We start from the raw sequence: 17,750 nt of genomic DNA on the forward strand, positions 1-17,750 counted from the left end.
TTTTCTTTCAGATGCTGAACTTCCCCTCATTGGATGCTACTGCAGCACTTTCCGTATTCCTGCTGAGGAACAGCAGCCAAGAACCAGGGCTCCAAACCCTTCAGGCACTGCATCTGCACATCACCCTGACACAGCACTCCCGAGGGTTACCAATAGGACTTTTGGCTTGGCAGCATTTGGGTTTTTCTGTGTATCAAGTTACAGCAAATTTTATAGCAACGATATTGAATTAACACAGAAGGAAACCGATCGTCTTACTTGGGACTAAAACTACTTCATTTCATTCCAGGGAAGGAACCTCTCTCGCATCGCAATTTAAATTAAGAGCTTTGGGGAGTTTATTTTCCCCATCAACTGAAGTTCGAAATCAACATTTTAAAAAACGTAATTGAAACTAAACATTTATTCTTTCCATATTCTAAAACGAATAGCTTCCCCATCTAAAGACAGACACCAAAAACCAATGCATTTGTCTAAAAAGGTGAGATGCCACAGCACTCATTACAAAACAGGCTTTTGCCAAGCAGTTTTGTTGATGTATAACTGCATTTCCACTAACATAAAAAAAGCCCGTAGGCTTTGGGGTGCAGCAAACCCCTCAGCCTAGTAAAAAGAAGATGCAGAGCAATCACCCCTCGTTTCTGCAATACTTGACACAGACCTGCCATTCACCTCTCGCCTGCCCTGCATTATCCCGCTTGGAGGTAAACACCTTTTCTAAGCAACTGCCTTTTCCCCAGCGTCATCTTCCATAGTGGGTGAGAAAACCCAAACTTCCTCTGAAACTGCCTAAACCTCTGGGCTGGCCACGGTTTTCCTTTTCCACCGCCCCCGTTGTTTCCCCGCACAGACACCACCTGGCATGAGGAGCGGAGGATTTCTGCCTTGCCAGGCAGCAAAGAAACCTTCCCCAAGTTTTACTCGCCAAGTAACCAGGTGCGTTGCAGCAGACACGCACCAAGCACCAGAACTCGCCAGAAACCCTCGCATTGGGCATAAGGAGATTCCGGCCCTCACCAAGAAAAAAACCCCAGCCAAACCCAGGTTCTCCTGCAAAACACGAGAGCTCTTTATTTCAAATTTTTCCATCCTTACATATACAAACTCAGGGAAAGACAGCGATTTGCTTCCGAGGAGGACGTTTGTCGTGTCCCAACGCCTCAGCCAGTTCTTTGCAAGTCAAGGCGACAAGCCAGAGCCCTCCGGGACGGGGAGCCTGCAGGCATAGCACATGCCAGGCACCGGGACGTCATTATTCGGTATTTGACCTACGCTCATGGATTATTTCTGATCTCGGCCTAGCTCTAACAATATTTCTGTTGCAGAGAGGAGCTCCGAACTCTTGCGAGGGGTGGAAAAGCTCATTTTAAACCAAGCAGAAGCCGAGCTAGAGAGGCGCCGGCCTCTTACCGGCTGGCGGCGGGGTGAGAACCGCCCACTCGGACCCGCCTTGCGCGTTGCTGAAAGCGGAACGAGACTCCGGTAAAGCAGGACCGCGGAGCCCCACCGGCGTCGGGAAACGGCCGCTCGCCCGCAGCGTCCCCGGGCGGAAAAGCGGCGGGGATGGGCGGGGAGCGCCCAAGAGGAAGCTCCGCCCCCGCCCCGCCCCTCGCCGGCAGAGCGCAGGCAATACGGGCGGCGCAGGCGCGCCCGCCCCCTCCCCGCCCCCTCGCCTCCCCGCGCGGCCCCGCCCGCCCCTTTCCTCCGCGCAGGCGCGCACGCACGCACGCACAGGCACGCGCGCACGCGAGCCCCGGCCGCCCCTCCCTCCCTCTCTCCCTCCCTCCCCCGCCCGGCCGTGACATCGCCGCCGCCGCCCCGCTCGCCTCCGTCCTGCACCCCGCTGCGGGACACCTTCGCCGCGCCCGAACGCCGAGCAGGTCCGGGGGGGGTGGGGGGGGGTGTGTGGGGGGGCGGGGATTGCCCCGGCTCCGCGCACCGAGATTTTTTCCTTAGGTGAGCGATGATGGGGGCGGGGGGGGGGAGATCGGGGGTAGGCCCCGCCGCGGTGGCTGTGGGGAGGTTGGCCGTTTAACGGCCGCGGCGCGCGCGCGCCGGGCTGTGAGGCGGCGGAGGGGGGGGAGGGTAGCGGCAGCGCGCCAAACGGCAGCGCCCCCGGGGCCCGGCTTTGCCCTTCGCTGCCCGCCTCGCACTCGGCCGGGCCCGGGTGTTGGTTCCAGGCCCGGCTCCTCGCCCGGTGTGGCGAGGGGGCGTCCGGGCCGGGGAACGGAGTTGGGGAGGGGGGAGCGGAGGGCGGGAGGTGGCTTTTGTTCGCCGTCACCTTGGCGGCGTGTGGCCTGCCGGCGATCGCTCTTCCGCCTCGCCCCGGGCGGCGGGGGGAGAAGCGGCCCCTCGCCCGCCGCCTGCGGGCGTACCGCCCCGGGCCCTGCGTGACTGGGTGCTGCGGCGTTCGGCCCCGCGCTCGCCTTCCCGGCTCGCCTGACGCGTTGCCTTCCAGGCGCCTCCAGAGGTGTCTGGGCTTCGGCGTGTGCGGGATGGCGGTTCCGCGGCCCCGTCTGTACTGCGGGAGCAAGCTTAGCTTCCCACCCTCGGCTCCGCGAGCCCTCCTTTTTTCCCTTACGAATCGGTTCTGCGATGGCATCGCCGGCTGCAAGATCTCTCCCGGTTCTGCAGACCTGGCCTTTCTCTGCTTCCTCTTTCCCCAATCACAACGCGAGCTTCTCGGTTTTTCACACGTAATATGGCTGAAGTTGTTGCGAGCGCCTTTTATTCTGCAGATCTGGATGCCTTCGGTAGAATTTCTCCGAGCTTCTCTCGTTTGTCTTCTGAGCTGGGCTCGGTGTGTTCTCCAGCTTTTGCTCCCCTTAACCTCGGAGGGCTAAAGTAGAGGTCATTGCAGTTCCGGTGTTGGTGTGCAGGAGCATCCCCACGGCAAAGCTTTTTAAATCCCTCGGTTAGTTGGCTGACCCTGGATCTTGAGCTTGGTGCCAAGCACCACTGCACGAAAGAGCTAACACAGTAGCGAGTGAGGGAATACAAGATTATTGCTTGATTTCAACCATAATGACTTCGTCAGTCATGTAGGTTTTTTTTATTGTGGCCTTCCATGTTGGTTTGGCAGTTCCCGAGCTCTCTATCTTCTAGGCATTTCAAGTTCAGCGTGCAAGTGTTCTGCTTTACTACAGAAAGAAGCGTAAAGATACCCATGGTATTTTTCAACTGTTGAGAAATAGGGTAAGTTTTATTTTGGTCCTTGCTCGGTTTTTGTGCAGGTAGACTACTTGTACGCAACCTGTGTGTTTAAAGCCAACACGCTATCCTTTGGTCTGTCACGGGTTGGTGGAGCGTGAGGGGAAAGATACCCTCTCTTAGTAGGCATTCATCTTCTGTGTAAAGCACTCTCTGCTGTATCAGGTATTTCAGGGTGGTGGTTTTTTTGTTTCTTTTTTTTTTTTTTTTTCATTTCTCTTATGGACGCTTTTAATTAGGGAGTAGTAGCAGAATGAAGATCAGTGACCAGCTTAATAGAAATGGCCGCTCTGCAGCATAGGTTATGCCGACCTACTCCGTGCTATGTGGCAGACTTCACATGAAGTAATGTGGAGCACGAACTGCAATGTATACCTAAGTTCCTGAAGGTACTATAGCTGTATTACCGAGGCGGTGCGAGTGGGTATAGGCTTTGTCAACTTGCATTCTGAGCCAAGAGGGTGTTGTTACTGACAAACCGGTATTGCCTTAGCTTCTGGAGTTAATTTATCATTAACGACACATTCTGTGTTCATCGTGATTGTAAGTATGCCTACAGGGCCATACCTGCCCTAGGAAACCTTTTCTATTCTTAAGGATTCCTTCTTCTTGTGGACTCTGGTAGCTTGGGTGCAAAAGACATGATCTTGGTTTACCATTTGAAATGTCCTTGCAATGTTCTAGTTGGCAGATGTGGACTCGTCCTGTGGAATTATGATCGGTATCATATGATTTTTTCATTAGCAGGGTAAAGTCTTCTCCGTGATAGGTAGCTTACACTGAAGAGAAAACAGAATGAGCTGACCATCCAGTCTACTTATCCACCAGTATCCTTATGAATAAAATGTTTTCCTTTATGGAACTGAGATTTCAAATTATACATCTACTGTCACACTTAAAGAATATTTTACAGTGCTGAAAATAGGCTGAGGAAACACAGCATCTGAATGCACAGTGGCGAATTTGAGTCTTCCTTCTTGCTGTAGCAGTTGTGACACTGGATGTCATTTCTTTTGAGAGTATTTGACAAATGAAGAACTGCGTTGCAACTCAAGGAACATGTGAAAAGATTAATATGTCAGACTAATAGGTATATCTGATGAGATAACAGAAGAAAGGCACTGAACCTGGCATTGGATGATGACACATGCAGCGAGAGAGATGCAGTGGCTTCCCCAGAAAGGGTGGTGCCATTGGCTACGGTTGCTGTTGTTATTGCTATTGAGGGGGGTGTTACCTCTTTTGGATAGTGCAACTTAACTGCCCAGAAGATGGTGCCCTGTAGTAGTCATGTGCCTAAAATACAGGGTGCTATTAAGCTCCTCTCAAAAAAAAAAAACCAAACAAAAAAACCAAAACAAATCCCCCACCAACTGCCCCCCCCCCCCCCAAAAAAACAAAACCACCACACAAAACAGCCCTGCAGGCCAGCTTGATTTGAAAGAACTACATGCTGTGTGTAGGGGCTCAGCCAGTTCAGATTGTAGCGGATTAGGTAAAGGAGATCATAAAGTAAAGGGATTCTGGTAGATTATACAGGTTTGCTGGCCCTTACTGCAGAGGGAGGATGATCTGAGCGCTTACCTCGCAGGGCATGAAAGAGGGAAGGTGGTTTCAGTACTGAACTGGGTCGTTTGGGACTTTTGATTGCTCTTTCAGTAGTTTTTCGTTTCAGTTGATGCTTATTTTACTTTACCATGGAGTAACCACGAGCCTTTGCAGGGCTGTATTACAGACGCCCTGGCTTGTGCCAGCTGGAGTGTCAGTGGCCAGTTTTTTTAGCTTTATTCAAGGTGTGGCTGCTCACACAATGCGTTGCAGTAGTGGGATCTGAGAGTCACGCTTATGGTTTGTGGTAGCAGGCACACTCTTTCAGGCATTATCTGCTTGTCTGCAGTAGGAAATGCAGTTTAAAAGTGGTAATCTGGATTTAGGAGAAACCCGTCCAAGAATGTGAAAGCTGCTGTCCCCTTCCCTTCTGTTTTCCCTCAGCTCCTGTGGTGTGGGAAGCAGCATGATGTCCCTCGTGGCTTTGTTTTGTCTGCTTGCTTTGTGGGGAGCATCTTTCTGATTTGCAAGAACGTTTTGCCCAATTTTATTTTCAGTTTAAGTGGTATGTTCAAATCTGATCAGCGACTTGGACACAAGTTACACAGACTTGTGGATTTAAGAACAAGCCACGCTGTTGCAGATTTCTGTAAAACTATAGCTCGATGTCTGTGTGCCTTTAGTCGTGGACGAATTCTTCTGTGGAAGAACTGTTCAGGGGATGAAATTTGCTTGTCAATAAAACAAAATATTTTACTTGCTCATAGTTTTTTAATAAAACAAGTGGTGAGGCCTGCATCTCCCTCCCACAGCTTAGAAGTTTGTCTTAGTGGAGGTTACCTTCACGTTGAGACAATGCTTTGGTGAGCTCCTGTCACAACTCAGATCAGGTTTTTGTTGCGTTTTTTTTTTTTTTTTGAAGTAGAATTGGTGAAGCATCCAGGCAGCGTCACTGTCGTTGGTCTGTCTTGAAACAGGACGGAGGTGGCCTTGAACTACCTCTTTTGGCACGACCAAAGACTTCGTGCCAAAGTGTATTCGCCGGATACCTCAATTTGGGCATATCCGCCACCATTCTGTAGCTCGGTCATCGCCTCAGGTAACTTAATGCCTTGCCACAGGTAACTAGTCACATGTCTTTTTTCTACAGGGTAAGAGTAATAATAATGAGACGGCTTACCTATATTTTAGAAAACAAAGGCTTTTCTAGTGTAAGAGCTGCTTATTGAGCAAGATGCATGCCACCGAACGTTTTGACTACTAAGTGCATAGTGGCCCTCAGTACTTCTTCCGAAACAAATTGCTGCTGCCCTTCTGTGAGAACGGATGGGTGATAGTTTGGGTGGCTTTTTTTGTTATGCAGATGAAGAAGTGACAAACACATTTTATAAATAAAATTTTACGTATAAAGATGATTACAGGCTGAATTAATCTGCACATTGTTAATGCAGTGTGGACTTGAGAAATTATCATAGTAGTTGGTTCCCAAGAACTTCAGTACAGTTGCCCTAACGTGAGCTACATCTCATCCTTTTAGCCCTTCACAGTTTCATCTCCTTGCAAAGGCTAACTTCTTCCTTTATTTGTCACGTCTGGTGTTTCTTATCCCAGGCCATGGAAAGGCGGTTTTTGCAGAGCTGAGGAAAGTCTGTAATAACCCCGTACCTGAATCTAACAGAATGTCGCTGGGAAGTTGTCGCAAAGTTAAATGAATGTTACTATTCATTTCAGCACTACTCTGCAGTTGCACTTGGTGTTGCTCTTTGAGGAAAATATCCTTTCTGCTTTTGTTAATTTGCTTATCTTTGCATGCAAATAACAAATAGTTCCTTTCTGTGCTAACTCTCCCATTGTTTTTCTTTTCTTCAAAGAAGTGACCATGGAAATAACTCAAGATAGGAATTCGGTTGTTTGAGGTCACGGTGACAAGCTTATCCAGGCCCGCTTGTATGCATAAGTTGTTGTTAGGAACTTGAGTCATGCCAGTTGAAGCTGCAACAAGAAGTATTGCATTGGTGCGTGTGCATGTTCTTCCAGTTCTGGAGTCCGGTCCCTCGGGTGGGTGGCTCCAGGTCCCTTACCTCTGAGCTTTGTCTGGAAAAAAATGTTTCATTTTGTCCTCCAGCTTACGAGTCTGTTACGAAATATATCGCGTGGCTGCCAGTTTTCTGTGGTTCAAGAATGCACTGCAAATCCAGCGTGCCTTCCTGGTAGCACAGGAAACGGAAGTACTGAATAGGGTAGAAATTAAATCTTGGCGCTAAATCGTTATGTCAGCTTGACGTAGGGAGGATTACCTGTGTGTAGGGGTCGGCGTTCGGAAGATCTCGCGTTGTCACGGAAAGTTAGAGGGTTAGTCGCAGCCTTGTGATGTACCTGTAACCCCACCTCCCCTTGTTAGTATAAAAGGAATTAACTGCGCAATAAAAGGGGGAAGTTGGCGCTCACACTGTGTGTGTTATCTGTCTCTTTCCCTGGTCCGGGCCGACCAGTGATCTAAGCGTGGCACCTTGATATGTAGCGAATGCTACACCTGTGGATGCCCAGCAGTTGCATGGGTGTTCGCGTTATGCTGTCTTTGTAGCTTACGGCTTTTATCAGTGTGTGTGATGGAGGGGGGGGTCTTTAACAGTACGGTTGCACCGTAAAGAAACTAGCAGATAAACTTATTTGATTTCTGGTGTTTGCCATCTCAGTTTCAGTATTTAGTTTCTGGCTAGTATATACGTGACTGCCTCGAGCAGTAACTTCTCATTAAGACGCTTTCCCAATGGCCGCTCAGGCTGATCTAAGAATGTGGCTCGTTTTATTCAAGGGAGAAGAACGCTCAGATTCTTCTTCCTTAGCTGTTATTCCTTGGCTCTTGAGTACATGCCAATGAAAACTGGAAAAGTAGCTTTTACGGAGTATATGTATCTATGAGGCTTCCATTAGTGCCTGGTAAAACATGGAGATATCGTTCTTTGTAAGCTTGGACTATTTAAATTCTTGATGCCAATGCCTTGGGTTTTGGCTTAAATTTCACTGGTGCCTTTACCTCCAAACCCCTCAGGCCTGCTAAGACTTGGGTCCTTGACTTTAAGGAGGTGCTATACTAATTGGGACACATGAAGATTTTAATCTTTTTAAAACTTGGTTTCATGGCACCCATGTTGATAGCAAGAAGTAGCTGCATTTTTATTTTACTGCCTTTTAATGACTTGGAAATCTGAACAGTTCACTGAGCCTCTGCTACCACTGTAGAGATCTCTGAAGAGATAATGAAAGGAAATAATACTGAGACAGGTGAAGAATTGTACTGAGACATCCTGTAAAATACTGTGATTCTGTGATATAAATCAATACTGCTGTCACTTGATATATGGACAGAGGTGGATGGTACTCATCTCTCTGAGCATGTAAACCAACTTCCGTTTCAAGTCGTTAGGGAAGAATTGGCTGCGTGCAGTCATGGCGTACTTGCCTTTCTCAGATTTTCTGAAAGGTTTCGCAGCCTTTCCTGAAATAGCACAGCTTCCAGTGACGAAAGTATCTAGTGTGATACAGATCTGATGTAGTGTAATGACTTGTCACAGATTATTATGTTTTGTACCCAGAGGCATCTTCAGTTTTCCTTGTGGTATGCCAGCAATTTGTTAACATGTGTACTTTGTTTATTGCTGTATTCATAAGAATGTGTGGTGGCTGTGATCTGGTTTTTAATAGCTACTTTGGAAAAAAAAAAAAAACTGTGATGAAGCTCCGTCCTTGTGTATTCTCCCAAGTGCTCATGGTGAAGATCATATCACCAATTTTGTGTTCATCATCTGCTTGTGAGGCAGGGGAGCAAAAAAAAATAGTCTCACCTGTAGAAACTGAGCTCCTTGTTCTTTTAAGGTTGGTTTCTAAGTAAAATTCCCACACGTGTGCCGTTGCTGTAGTATGATTCATGTTAGGAAGACTCCCAAGTTGCTCAGATTTTGTTTCTTTGGAGGTTCCCACTTTGAACATGCACAGGGCTCAAGCCTTTGATGTCCCTTAGTATTGTTAACATTTGGTTTTGAGTCTGCTTGTCAAAATGACTTCCCCTAGGGCTTCCCATCAGTCACAGCTAACAGTGTGTTTCAGCGTCTCGGAACGTCATAATAAAAATCCTGGATAATCCTAAAATAAGTTTTCTGACGTCTTATATCCAAGTTCAAAACTTGTATTTCGGGCTTTGGCTGCTGCCTTGCCCACAAGTTTTTAAAGACCGTTGCTTCAAGCGAGTTTCCTGGTTAACTGTATTTGGGAACAGTTCTTGGTATTGTCTTGTGGCTTGGGTTGCTGGGTTGGGATTATTTTGACAGTCCATTAAGTGTGAACTATTTGAGCTAAGTACTTGGGCTTTTTTTCTTCGGAGTTCGTTTTTGATGCAGGATCTGACACGTGTGTGGCACTGTTCCTGTGTACTTTCTACCTTTATTACAGGCCCTTCTTGAGCTGAGGTTAATCTCTCAATTTCACCTCATGGTCTTTATGTCCTGTCCAGCTGTAATTGCGAATAGCCCTTCGCATTGGCTCCTGGCTTGGATTAACGGGTTGAGGTTATGTTGGTAAGAAAACAAATGTCTTATTCTAGGATTATCTCCCAAGTTGGCAACTTGGGGTTTTGAGTTGGTTGTCTTTGCCTGCTGCCTTGCCTACACATTCGTTTTTTGAGAGAGTAAGTAGATCAAGCTTTCTTTAGGGAACTGGAGGGAATCTCGTGATTGCAGATGCTGGTATTCATGAGCAAGTTCAGCCTTCCTGACATGAGCTGGAAAAAGCAACGTCGGGTGCTGGCAAGCCATCAGAAAGACTTCCAGAGTGCTGAAGATAATTTTATGATGCAGATGATCTGTCAGATGGTATGGATGGGTAGGAGCATGGCAAGTAAAACTTAAGAACCATTCGAGGCAGGGGGGCAGTGGGGGAATTGTAGGTTGGCCGCCTTCTCCTTGATCCCTGGGAAGGCTTGTAAAGCCAGTCCTCCTGGGAGCTGTGTTCAGATCCATGAAGGACAAGAAGGTGTTTGGAACAGCCGGCGTGGATTTACCAAGGGCAGGTTACGACTGACCAACTAGCTTGCCTTCGGCGATGACACGAATGGGTCAGTGGGTGAGCAAATTGCAATAGATGTGGTTTACCTTGATTTCAGTAAGGCATTGGTTTTCTGTACTATTCTTGGAGACAAACTGGACAGATAGCATATGAGGTGGGTGGGAAACTGTCTGGACAGCCAGCATCAGAAGGTTGTGGTGAGCAATTCTAAGTCCAACTGGTAGCTGGCTGCTTGCAAAGTTTCTCTAGGGGCAGTGCTGGGGCTGATGGTGTTTAACACCTTTCCCCTGACCTGGCTGATGGGCTAAAGTGTTCTGCAGCAAGTTTCTGGAGGGATAGGCTGGAGAAATGGGCTGACAGGAACATCACAGAGTTCAATAAAGGCAAATTACCAAGTTATGCATGTGCATGGAAAAACTGCATGCAGAAGTAAAGGCTGGGAAGCACCTGGATACCAAGCAGCTTTGCACAAACGGACCTTAGCGTCCTCGCAGAAAAGTTGAACTTGAGTCAGCAGCGTACCTTTGCAGTGATGAAGGGCGGTTGTGTTCTGGGCTGCATAAGCAGGAGTGTAATGAGCAGAAGTGATGCTTCCTTTCCATTTGGACTCTTGTGACACCCAGACCCAGAGTATTGCTCCCAGTTTTAACCCCTCAGTACAGGAAAGAAACCAACATGCTGGAATGGGTCTGGTGTAGGGTCACCAGGATCGTTAGAGGATTGGAGTGCCCAGAGAGAGGAGACTTTGAGAAGGCTGGGCTTGTTCAGCCTGGAGAACAGAGGACCCAAGTCAGGGGATGGACTGTTGCTGCTACCTTCGACTGCCAGGTGGGAGGGTGTGGATCCATATTTCTCCAAGATGCGCCACATTGAATTGAGAGCTCACAGGCACAAATTGCAAATGGGAGTTCTGTTTACATGTTAGCGAATAACCTTATTCAGAACTTGTTTTAATGAGCAATGTGTTAGAAACTGGTCATAGTTTGTGCTCAGGTTTGAACCAGGTGACCCCCAGAAGTCCTTTCCAACCTAAATTATTCTATAACAAGCGTCAAATGCAGTTAGGTTGGACAAGTAGTACCTAAGGCTTTGGTCATCTGTGAGGCGTAAAAGTTTCCCTTCCCAGCCTTCAGGGAATGCGAATCCAGCCACGTAATTACTTCAGAATATTGGTGCTACCGTCTTTGTGTTACAGGTGTGACAGTAGCCTTTTGAAGCGGATGTGCTTTGAGATAAAGGAATGTTACCGGCTGACTTAAGAAAGTGTATACCTGTTTGTTTTGCAGTGCTGTTTAACTTGGATTTTTAATTGTTCGTCAGTTTATTGCCAAAGGGTTAAATAAATGGGGCTACACGTTTTTAACAGGGTTTTTGGTTGGTTGGTTGGGGTTTTTTGTTGTTTTGGTTTTTAAAGCACCTGTTCTGTAAGGGACTTTGTTTCTACACATGAATTGACTGAAATCTTTTTATTTACTCAAAGGAGGTGGGGGAGGGTGTCCTGAATTAGTGGATTAGTTCTGTGTGAATTAAGTTCCTGTTCACATAATTGTTTCAATTCTAATATCATTGTGCTTATCCCCTTTATGGGGAAGTTGTGATATATAGGGCTGTCTTCAAACTAACGTGAATATTTTTAATTACAGCATTTGACACTGTGTACCAAAGAAATGGTGATGGAGAAGCCAAGTCCCCTGCTCGTAGGGCGGGAGTTCGTGAGACAGTACTACACTCTGCTAAATAAAGCTCCTGACTTCTTGCACAGGTAACGCTTTCACACACAAAGTGACTAATGTTTTTGAACAAAAGTGTGTCCTGTTTATAATAAATCAGATAAACATTAATTTCTGAGTACAGGAGGAAATGGACCTGGCTAACTTTTGGGCTCTTGGAAAACTATTTCATCTTACTGAAGACTCCTTAGGCACTAGAATCAAGTCTGATCGTATGGATGTATGGCATGTTATCATGGTATTTCCTGTGCGGAAAATGAGCTGCTTCTCAGCTGATAAAATGGCAATGTGTACGTATTCCGGAAATACTTTTCTAAAAAGATAGAAAAGAAAAGGAAATAAAATGGCAGAGGAAGCACTTGCATTTAGCACTCAAGACAAGCGTGCTAATTATTTCAGGTTACTATATTTTGCATTGCCTCTGAGAAGTTTTTATCCAGATTATGATTGGAGATTTAAGTATAAATGTCATAGCCTGGACAAGGTAGGTGGGAAATACAGTAGTTTTTTTTTTTTTACTTGTGTCCACTATTTAAGTGGTACTCTGACTGTGTTTCTTCCCTTTTTTTGTATTTTCTTCCTTCTTTTTCTGGTTTTGATTGGCTACATAGAGCTTGTTGCTTAAGATTTTGCATTTCCACATTTGGACTTAGCGCAGCATGGACTTGTAATAAATAAAGGTGAATGTAGCTTCGCCAGACTATAAAAAGAAAAAAAGCAGTCACTGCTTGGGTTGGTCTTGTCTCAGAACTTGACATAATGTTGACGCTGAAAAATTGGACTGTTTGAGCACATGTTAGAGCTCTTAGGTGGCTTACTTAAGAATTCGGTCTTTTGAATAATGCCTCTTTTCAACTATAGCTTTGAAGTAGGGAAAATGAATGGTATTTTTACTTAAATTACTGAACTGTGGTGGAGCCATGTTGTTTTCTGTGTTTAAATCTTTTTTTAAGGTGTCTGAGCAGTGTATTCCAGGCTTTCCTAGTCTATCTTTAGTAATCTAACAGAAATTGAAAGCAGGAGTTCTAGCAATTGCAGAATTTTTCCTCACCCTCAAAACTTCAACAAATGAGTCAGATCAACAATTGGACGAGTATGTCCATGTAACATATCGATACCTGATATAGAGACAGTGCTCTCTGACCCCAGAACTGTGTTCTTTATGTGCGTATCACACCCGGGTGTTTTCCTCAGGAGGCCTGGGAAAGGACCTCTTGATTTGGACATAGCTTTGGAGGCACCTCTTAGGCAAGTCTGTCAGCAGTTAGCATCTTGTCAATATCTATAACTATTGATTGCCCGTAAAGGTCAGGCAGTTGAAATTCTTTTAAGAGACTTAGAAAGGGTGTGACTGTACCAGTTTTTCAAGGCAACAGTTACGTTGTGAGCAAATGATGCAGTGGAAATCCTGATATCGGGACAGCAGGGTCATTTTTGATTGACAGAAGAGCTCAAGTTAGTAAGACAAGTTTCTTGTCCAGTGTGCTGTCATTTTGCTCGGAAACCCAGAAATTGTTTGCATAAACAAAGAGACAGATATAAGGGATGATTAGGCCACGCTTCACAGCTTAATACCAAAGGCAGAGGGAGAACTGTATCGGTTCTACAGTGACATTGCCTTTTCCTTCTGCAACATTTATTTTCAATGGCAGTTAAACTGTATATGGGGGTAAATCACCCATGCCTCAAACTCAGTGTTGAAAATAGTCTTTGATTTTGCTCATAAGAGCGTTTACCTGTAATGATAGTGACTGTACCTTTGGCAGGATTTGGGGGGGCGGGTATGGAGTGTGTGTTTAAGCGAGAATACTGTCGGTATGTTTTTCTTCCCTAACTGCTTCAGTCAAGGAAGAGCAGCCAGCTGTTCCAGGTTTGCCATCCCTACTGCTTTCCCTTAGTATGGCAACATTACTTCATTGCATCAATATTAACACATGCTATGGGAGCATTATGGAGCTGGTGTTCCTGGGACATATGGGGTGTAGACTGATGTTTCCAGATTGGGGTGATATGAAATTGGCAGAAGTGAACGTCTGAGGAAAAATGGTGTCTGCGGAGACATTTAGCCTGTTGAAGACAACTTTGGTGCTTTATAGGAGGTACTAGATATTATTCCCACACCTTTAAATCTCAAGCCTTACTCGAAGAACTCTGAAATGCAGCTTTCCAAATTATGCTCTATGCGTGGTATGTTGAGTGGGAATGGGGAATTTTCCGTAGAGTTAACCTTCTTGCAGGAACTGTGTTTTCATCAAAGGTTCTAGTCCAAAAACTTCAGAGAATTTTTCTTCGTCTATGAAGTGGACGGGCTGTCGATGACCGGTTGGTTAACTGTCTCCTGGAATGGCCCTGCTGAGGCCAGGGGAGCTGGGTAGATGCTCGCGAGGCAAGCTCGCCTGGTGCAGGTGATACTCTGTGCTCATGAATATTCTCTGTCCACTTGAAAGGTGGCACATGCATCACTAACAATAGCATCTGTGAAATTTCTCTTAAATACCTCTGCACAGAAGTGCCCTGGAGGTTTTGATATGGTTTGGTTGAATCATAGCTGATTCTTGAGCTGCTTGTGTGAAATGTCTTCTAGCCAGTTTTAATCTCTGCCACTGCTGTCCGTTTTTTTGGGCTGCAGAGGTAGCTGCTTTTTTCTAGTCAGGCTCAGATACGGAGGACATTTGCCTCTCTGTTCTTTGGCCCCACCTTGTTTATGAGTGATATTCTTCTAAGAGGACGTCTTCCCTCTTTCTCTTGCTGTTAGTCTGAACAATAGCTGGCTCACTGCCACAGAAGGATTTTGGTTTTCAGGGCTTCCTGATGCTCAGTGTGCTCCTTCTCGCAGTGATAAGGGAGTTGGGACAGCAAGTGTTAAAGTTATTTGTTTATCCTACTAAAAGTTTGAGAAGAGCACCAAGTATCCTATCGCTAGTCATTATCCAAAGCTTATCCAGAGGTTACGGGTACGCAGAGATCAGTTTCCCTCTAAATGGATGTTACTCGGTGTAGTTTGCATGCCTGTTGTACTTTAGGTGAATTTATATAGCTTTACTGGCCCCGTAACTGAAAATCTGTAGTTACGTGTAACTGGAGACTTAACGTTTACTCCTTTCCTGATCTGCAGTTCCCACTTGTTAGGTTTTCTGCCTACCAAAGAGTTCGAACAGTACCTTAAAGGCAAGCTCAAACTCTTGGTCCCCCTGTGAAAGCACTTAGTAAGATATGCTGACTCTCAAGAGGGCTTACTTTGGAATTTAGAGAGTGAAAAGATGTTTTCCTATCTGCTTGTGCACTGCTTCAGCAGGACTTCTGTTTTTCCTTGCTGTTAGGAAGTGGTGGACCACGCTCAAAAACATGGTTATGCAGTTGGTAGCAAAGAACACAATCTAATATTTCCCAGACTTTTTTCTGGACATAGTCAAGGGAGTTAAAATCTTGGGCTGGTGTTTTCGGGAAAGTAGAACTGGAAAGAGTTTCTAGGTTTAGTAGGATAAACCAAGAAATGGCAACTGTGGAAGTTCTAGTGTTTAATTCTGAATCTTAACACTGACCCTCTGCATTGGCTTGTTTAACCAGAGGGAAATGTTCTGTACCCCTGCTAATCTGTGTGACAGCGAGTTTACAGAAGTACTTAATGAGAATTTTATTTCATATATACAGTACAAGAGTGGATAATAATGGTATCTTGTAGAGGTAGGACAAATGTTAGCATTCATACCCCATGGAAGGTGTGATATGATGGTTTTGTCTGTTCTATTAATTTAAACATATGGAAAATATTAAGCATTTGTCACATGCTTTGTAAGCTGGCAGTAAATATCCAAAACAAAACTTAGAATATTTTACGCTCAAAATTTGGAAGTGAAATGGAAGTACAAAAAGATGTCTGAAATGTAAGAAAAATATTGGAAGCCAGTGTACGTATATTACACATAGAAAATATGGGCTTTTGAAATCCAGTCCGGAAGCTAGGCCAAGAAAGGGTCTCAGGGTTTGTTTTTCCTGGAGTGGTGCAGTGGTTTGTGCTGCTTGCAAGACCAAAACCACAACTGCTACTTGTTGGGTAGCATAAATATGGAATATTAGTTTTGTGTCGAGTTATACAGTGGAGGCTGCTATAAGTGGTGATACAATTATTGTACACAGTGATGCAATTAATGCAAATAAAATACTGTTCACTGTCTAACTGTAAGAAGCATAGAGAGAGTGCTGTTTTTGGGCTACATCTAGTACTGAATTTATACCCCGGTGTGGCAGCAGTAAGGTGCAGTTTTGTTTGGCCTTCTTTCATTTGCTGGTGTTTTACACTTGATTTCAGACAGCATTTATTCTGGGGGCTTTGTGTTCAGCTGTGGTGTTTGAGAGTAATGTGGTGTTTTCTAATAATTTTGGAGTTTTGTAATGAGCTCTTTGGCCATTGCTTCCGAGAAAGCTGAAGTGCGAAATAACAGCCACATAGAGCAGAGAGACGGGATAGATGGGGAGGTGGGTTGGCTGGTCAGACAAGTCTAAATCTGAGGCAGAACCCCTCACTGCTGCCCAAAGCTTTGAAGAGAACGGGGATTCAGAGGAGAGGCAGGTGGGTTGTTCCTCCCTAGACTAACGCCTTGGCTGGGTAGTGTGGCTTTAACATCGGCAGATGATTTTGACGTTGGGGAACCGTCAAGACAAAATGGCCACCTTGCTTAAAGGAAGCAAGTGAAAGGTTGAGGTTGATTTAGGAGCTTGCTACATATCTTAGGCAAACTGGAATACCGACTATGACAACAATAATGTTTGTTCCTGTATTCTTGGAGCCTCGCAAGTGGAAAATATGTCTTGAATTGCTGTTTGTGCTGAAATTCCTGATGCATTTAGCTCCACAACTTATGGCTAAAATATTTGTTGGATTTGGTTCTTATGCTTTCACTGCTATGACCTTTACATCTCTTTACTTGCAGGTTTTATGGCAGGAATTCTTCTTATGTCCATGGAGGACTGGATGCCAGTGGGAAACCGCAGGAAGCAGTGTATGGTCAAGCTGTGCGTATCCAAATCAGTCCTGTAGTCCTCATTAATGTTCAGAACTTAGTTGTATAAATCAGTCTTTTTTGTTTGCCAATTACTTTGATTTTCTTATCTGGTAAATAAAGTATTGTGATACTGCCTCCTGTTCAGAGACAGATAGGAATTTGTTGGATTGAATTTTTTTGTTTGATTGTTGCTGCTTTTATTGTGGGTTGTGTTTGGTTCATCAGCTTTGCATCTGGACTGCAGAAAATATATTTAGGATGGGAAACAAAATCAAGAGGACCTGTTAGACTTGTGCTATTGTTGTATCATATTTCAGTAAGAAGTGGTTCCTTAGGAAGGGGACTTTGGTCATTGCCAGTTGCATGGAATTGTGTATGTTACCAAATTCCTCTGTGAGTGGAGTTTCCAGAATAATGTCTGTCACCTCGGGGCATGTTCATGTGGTAGCCACATCTTTGAGCAATGTGGCTTCTAGCCCAGGGCAGGTTTGGTTTCTTCTCCTTTCACTGGCGGAACCTGATTTGGTGGCACAGAAGTCTTGGCGACAGTGCAAATGTTACCCCTTCCTGTGATGTTCGGGTACTTTGTGGATGCATAAAGGGTTGGGTTTTTTTGTTTTGGGGGGTGGTGCTGTGGTTTTTTCCAAAACACAAGGTAAATCCTGTCCCTCTCACAAGCCCTTCAAACAAGTGAATTCTTAAAATAGGTTATATGTTGTAATACAGCTGGAAGAATTGGATAGCAAGTTGTACGCTATTTGACCACCCTGAGAAGTAATTGAATCCTGGTGGAAACTTCAGAATAAAAGTTAGATGAGCTCAGGCAGACTGTCTTCAGTGAAAGACACTTCTTGGTTCCTGTATTTACCTTTTGAGCTTCTGTGGGGTGGTTTTTTTTGTTAGTTCAGACTCAGGTATTTAAAAGGTGTAAAGCTCTGTGCAAAACTAAGTGTAGGTAAAATGTAACTTTCTGTTTCTAGGAGATACACAAGAAAGTGATGTCATTACAGTTCAGCGAATGCCACACCAAGATTCGTCATGTGGATGCTCATGCTACTCTGAGTGATGGGGTGGTTGTGCAAGTAATGGGAGAGCTGTCAAACAACGGGCAACCAATGAGGAAGTTCATGCAGACTTTTGTGCTTGCTCCAGAAGTAAGTATGTGTAAGATTGTCTTTTAACTTCAAATAAGGATGAT

General features: G+C 45.3%; 1 protein-coding gene across 5 annotated transcripts in view; it reads left to right on the forward strand.

The window, feature by feature from the left end:
• The first annotated feature begins 1,745 nt into the window (after positions 1 to 1,745).
• G3BP2 (G3BP stress granule assembly factor 2) overlaps positions 1,746 to 17,750 on the forward strand; it is a 37,817-nt gene continuing 21,812 nt past the window's right edge. For all 5 annotated transcript variants that reach the window (XR_012652148.1, XR_012652149.1, XR_012652150.1 and 2 more), the window contains exons 1-4: positions 1,746 to 1,880; positions 11,463 to 11,581; positions 16,481 to 16,562; positions 17,533 to 17,706. Coding sequence is in view for 2 of the 5 variants with exons in the window: in XM_075039593.1 (XP_074895694.1) it covers positions 11,487 to 11,581; positions 16,481 to 16,562; positions 17,533 to 17,706 (351 nt within the window). In the remaining 3 variants the exon portion in view is untranslated. The remainder of the gene's footprint in view (positions 1,881 to 11,462; positions 11,582 to 16,480; positions 16,563 to 17,532; positions 17,707 to 17,750) is intronic.

Source organism: Buteo buteo, chromosome 1 (assembly GCF_964188355.1).
Source record: "Buteo buteo chromosome 1, bButBut1.hap1.1, whole genome shotgun sequence".
NCBI classification, from domain to species: domain Eukaryota; kingdom Metazoa; phylum Chordata; class Aves; order Accipitriformes; family Accipitridae; genus Buteo; species Buteo buteo.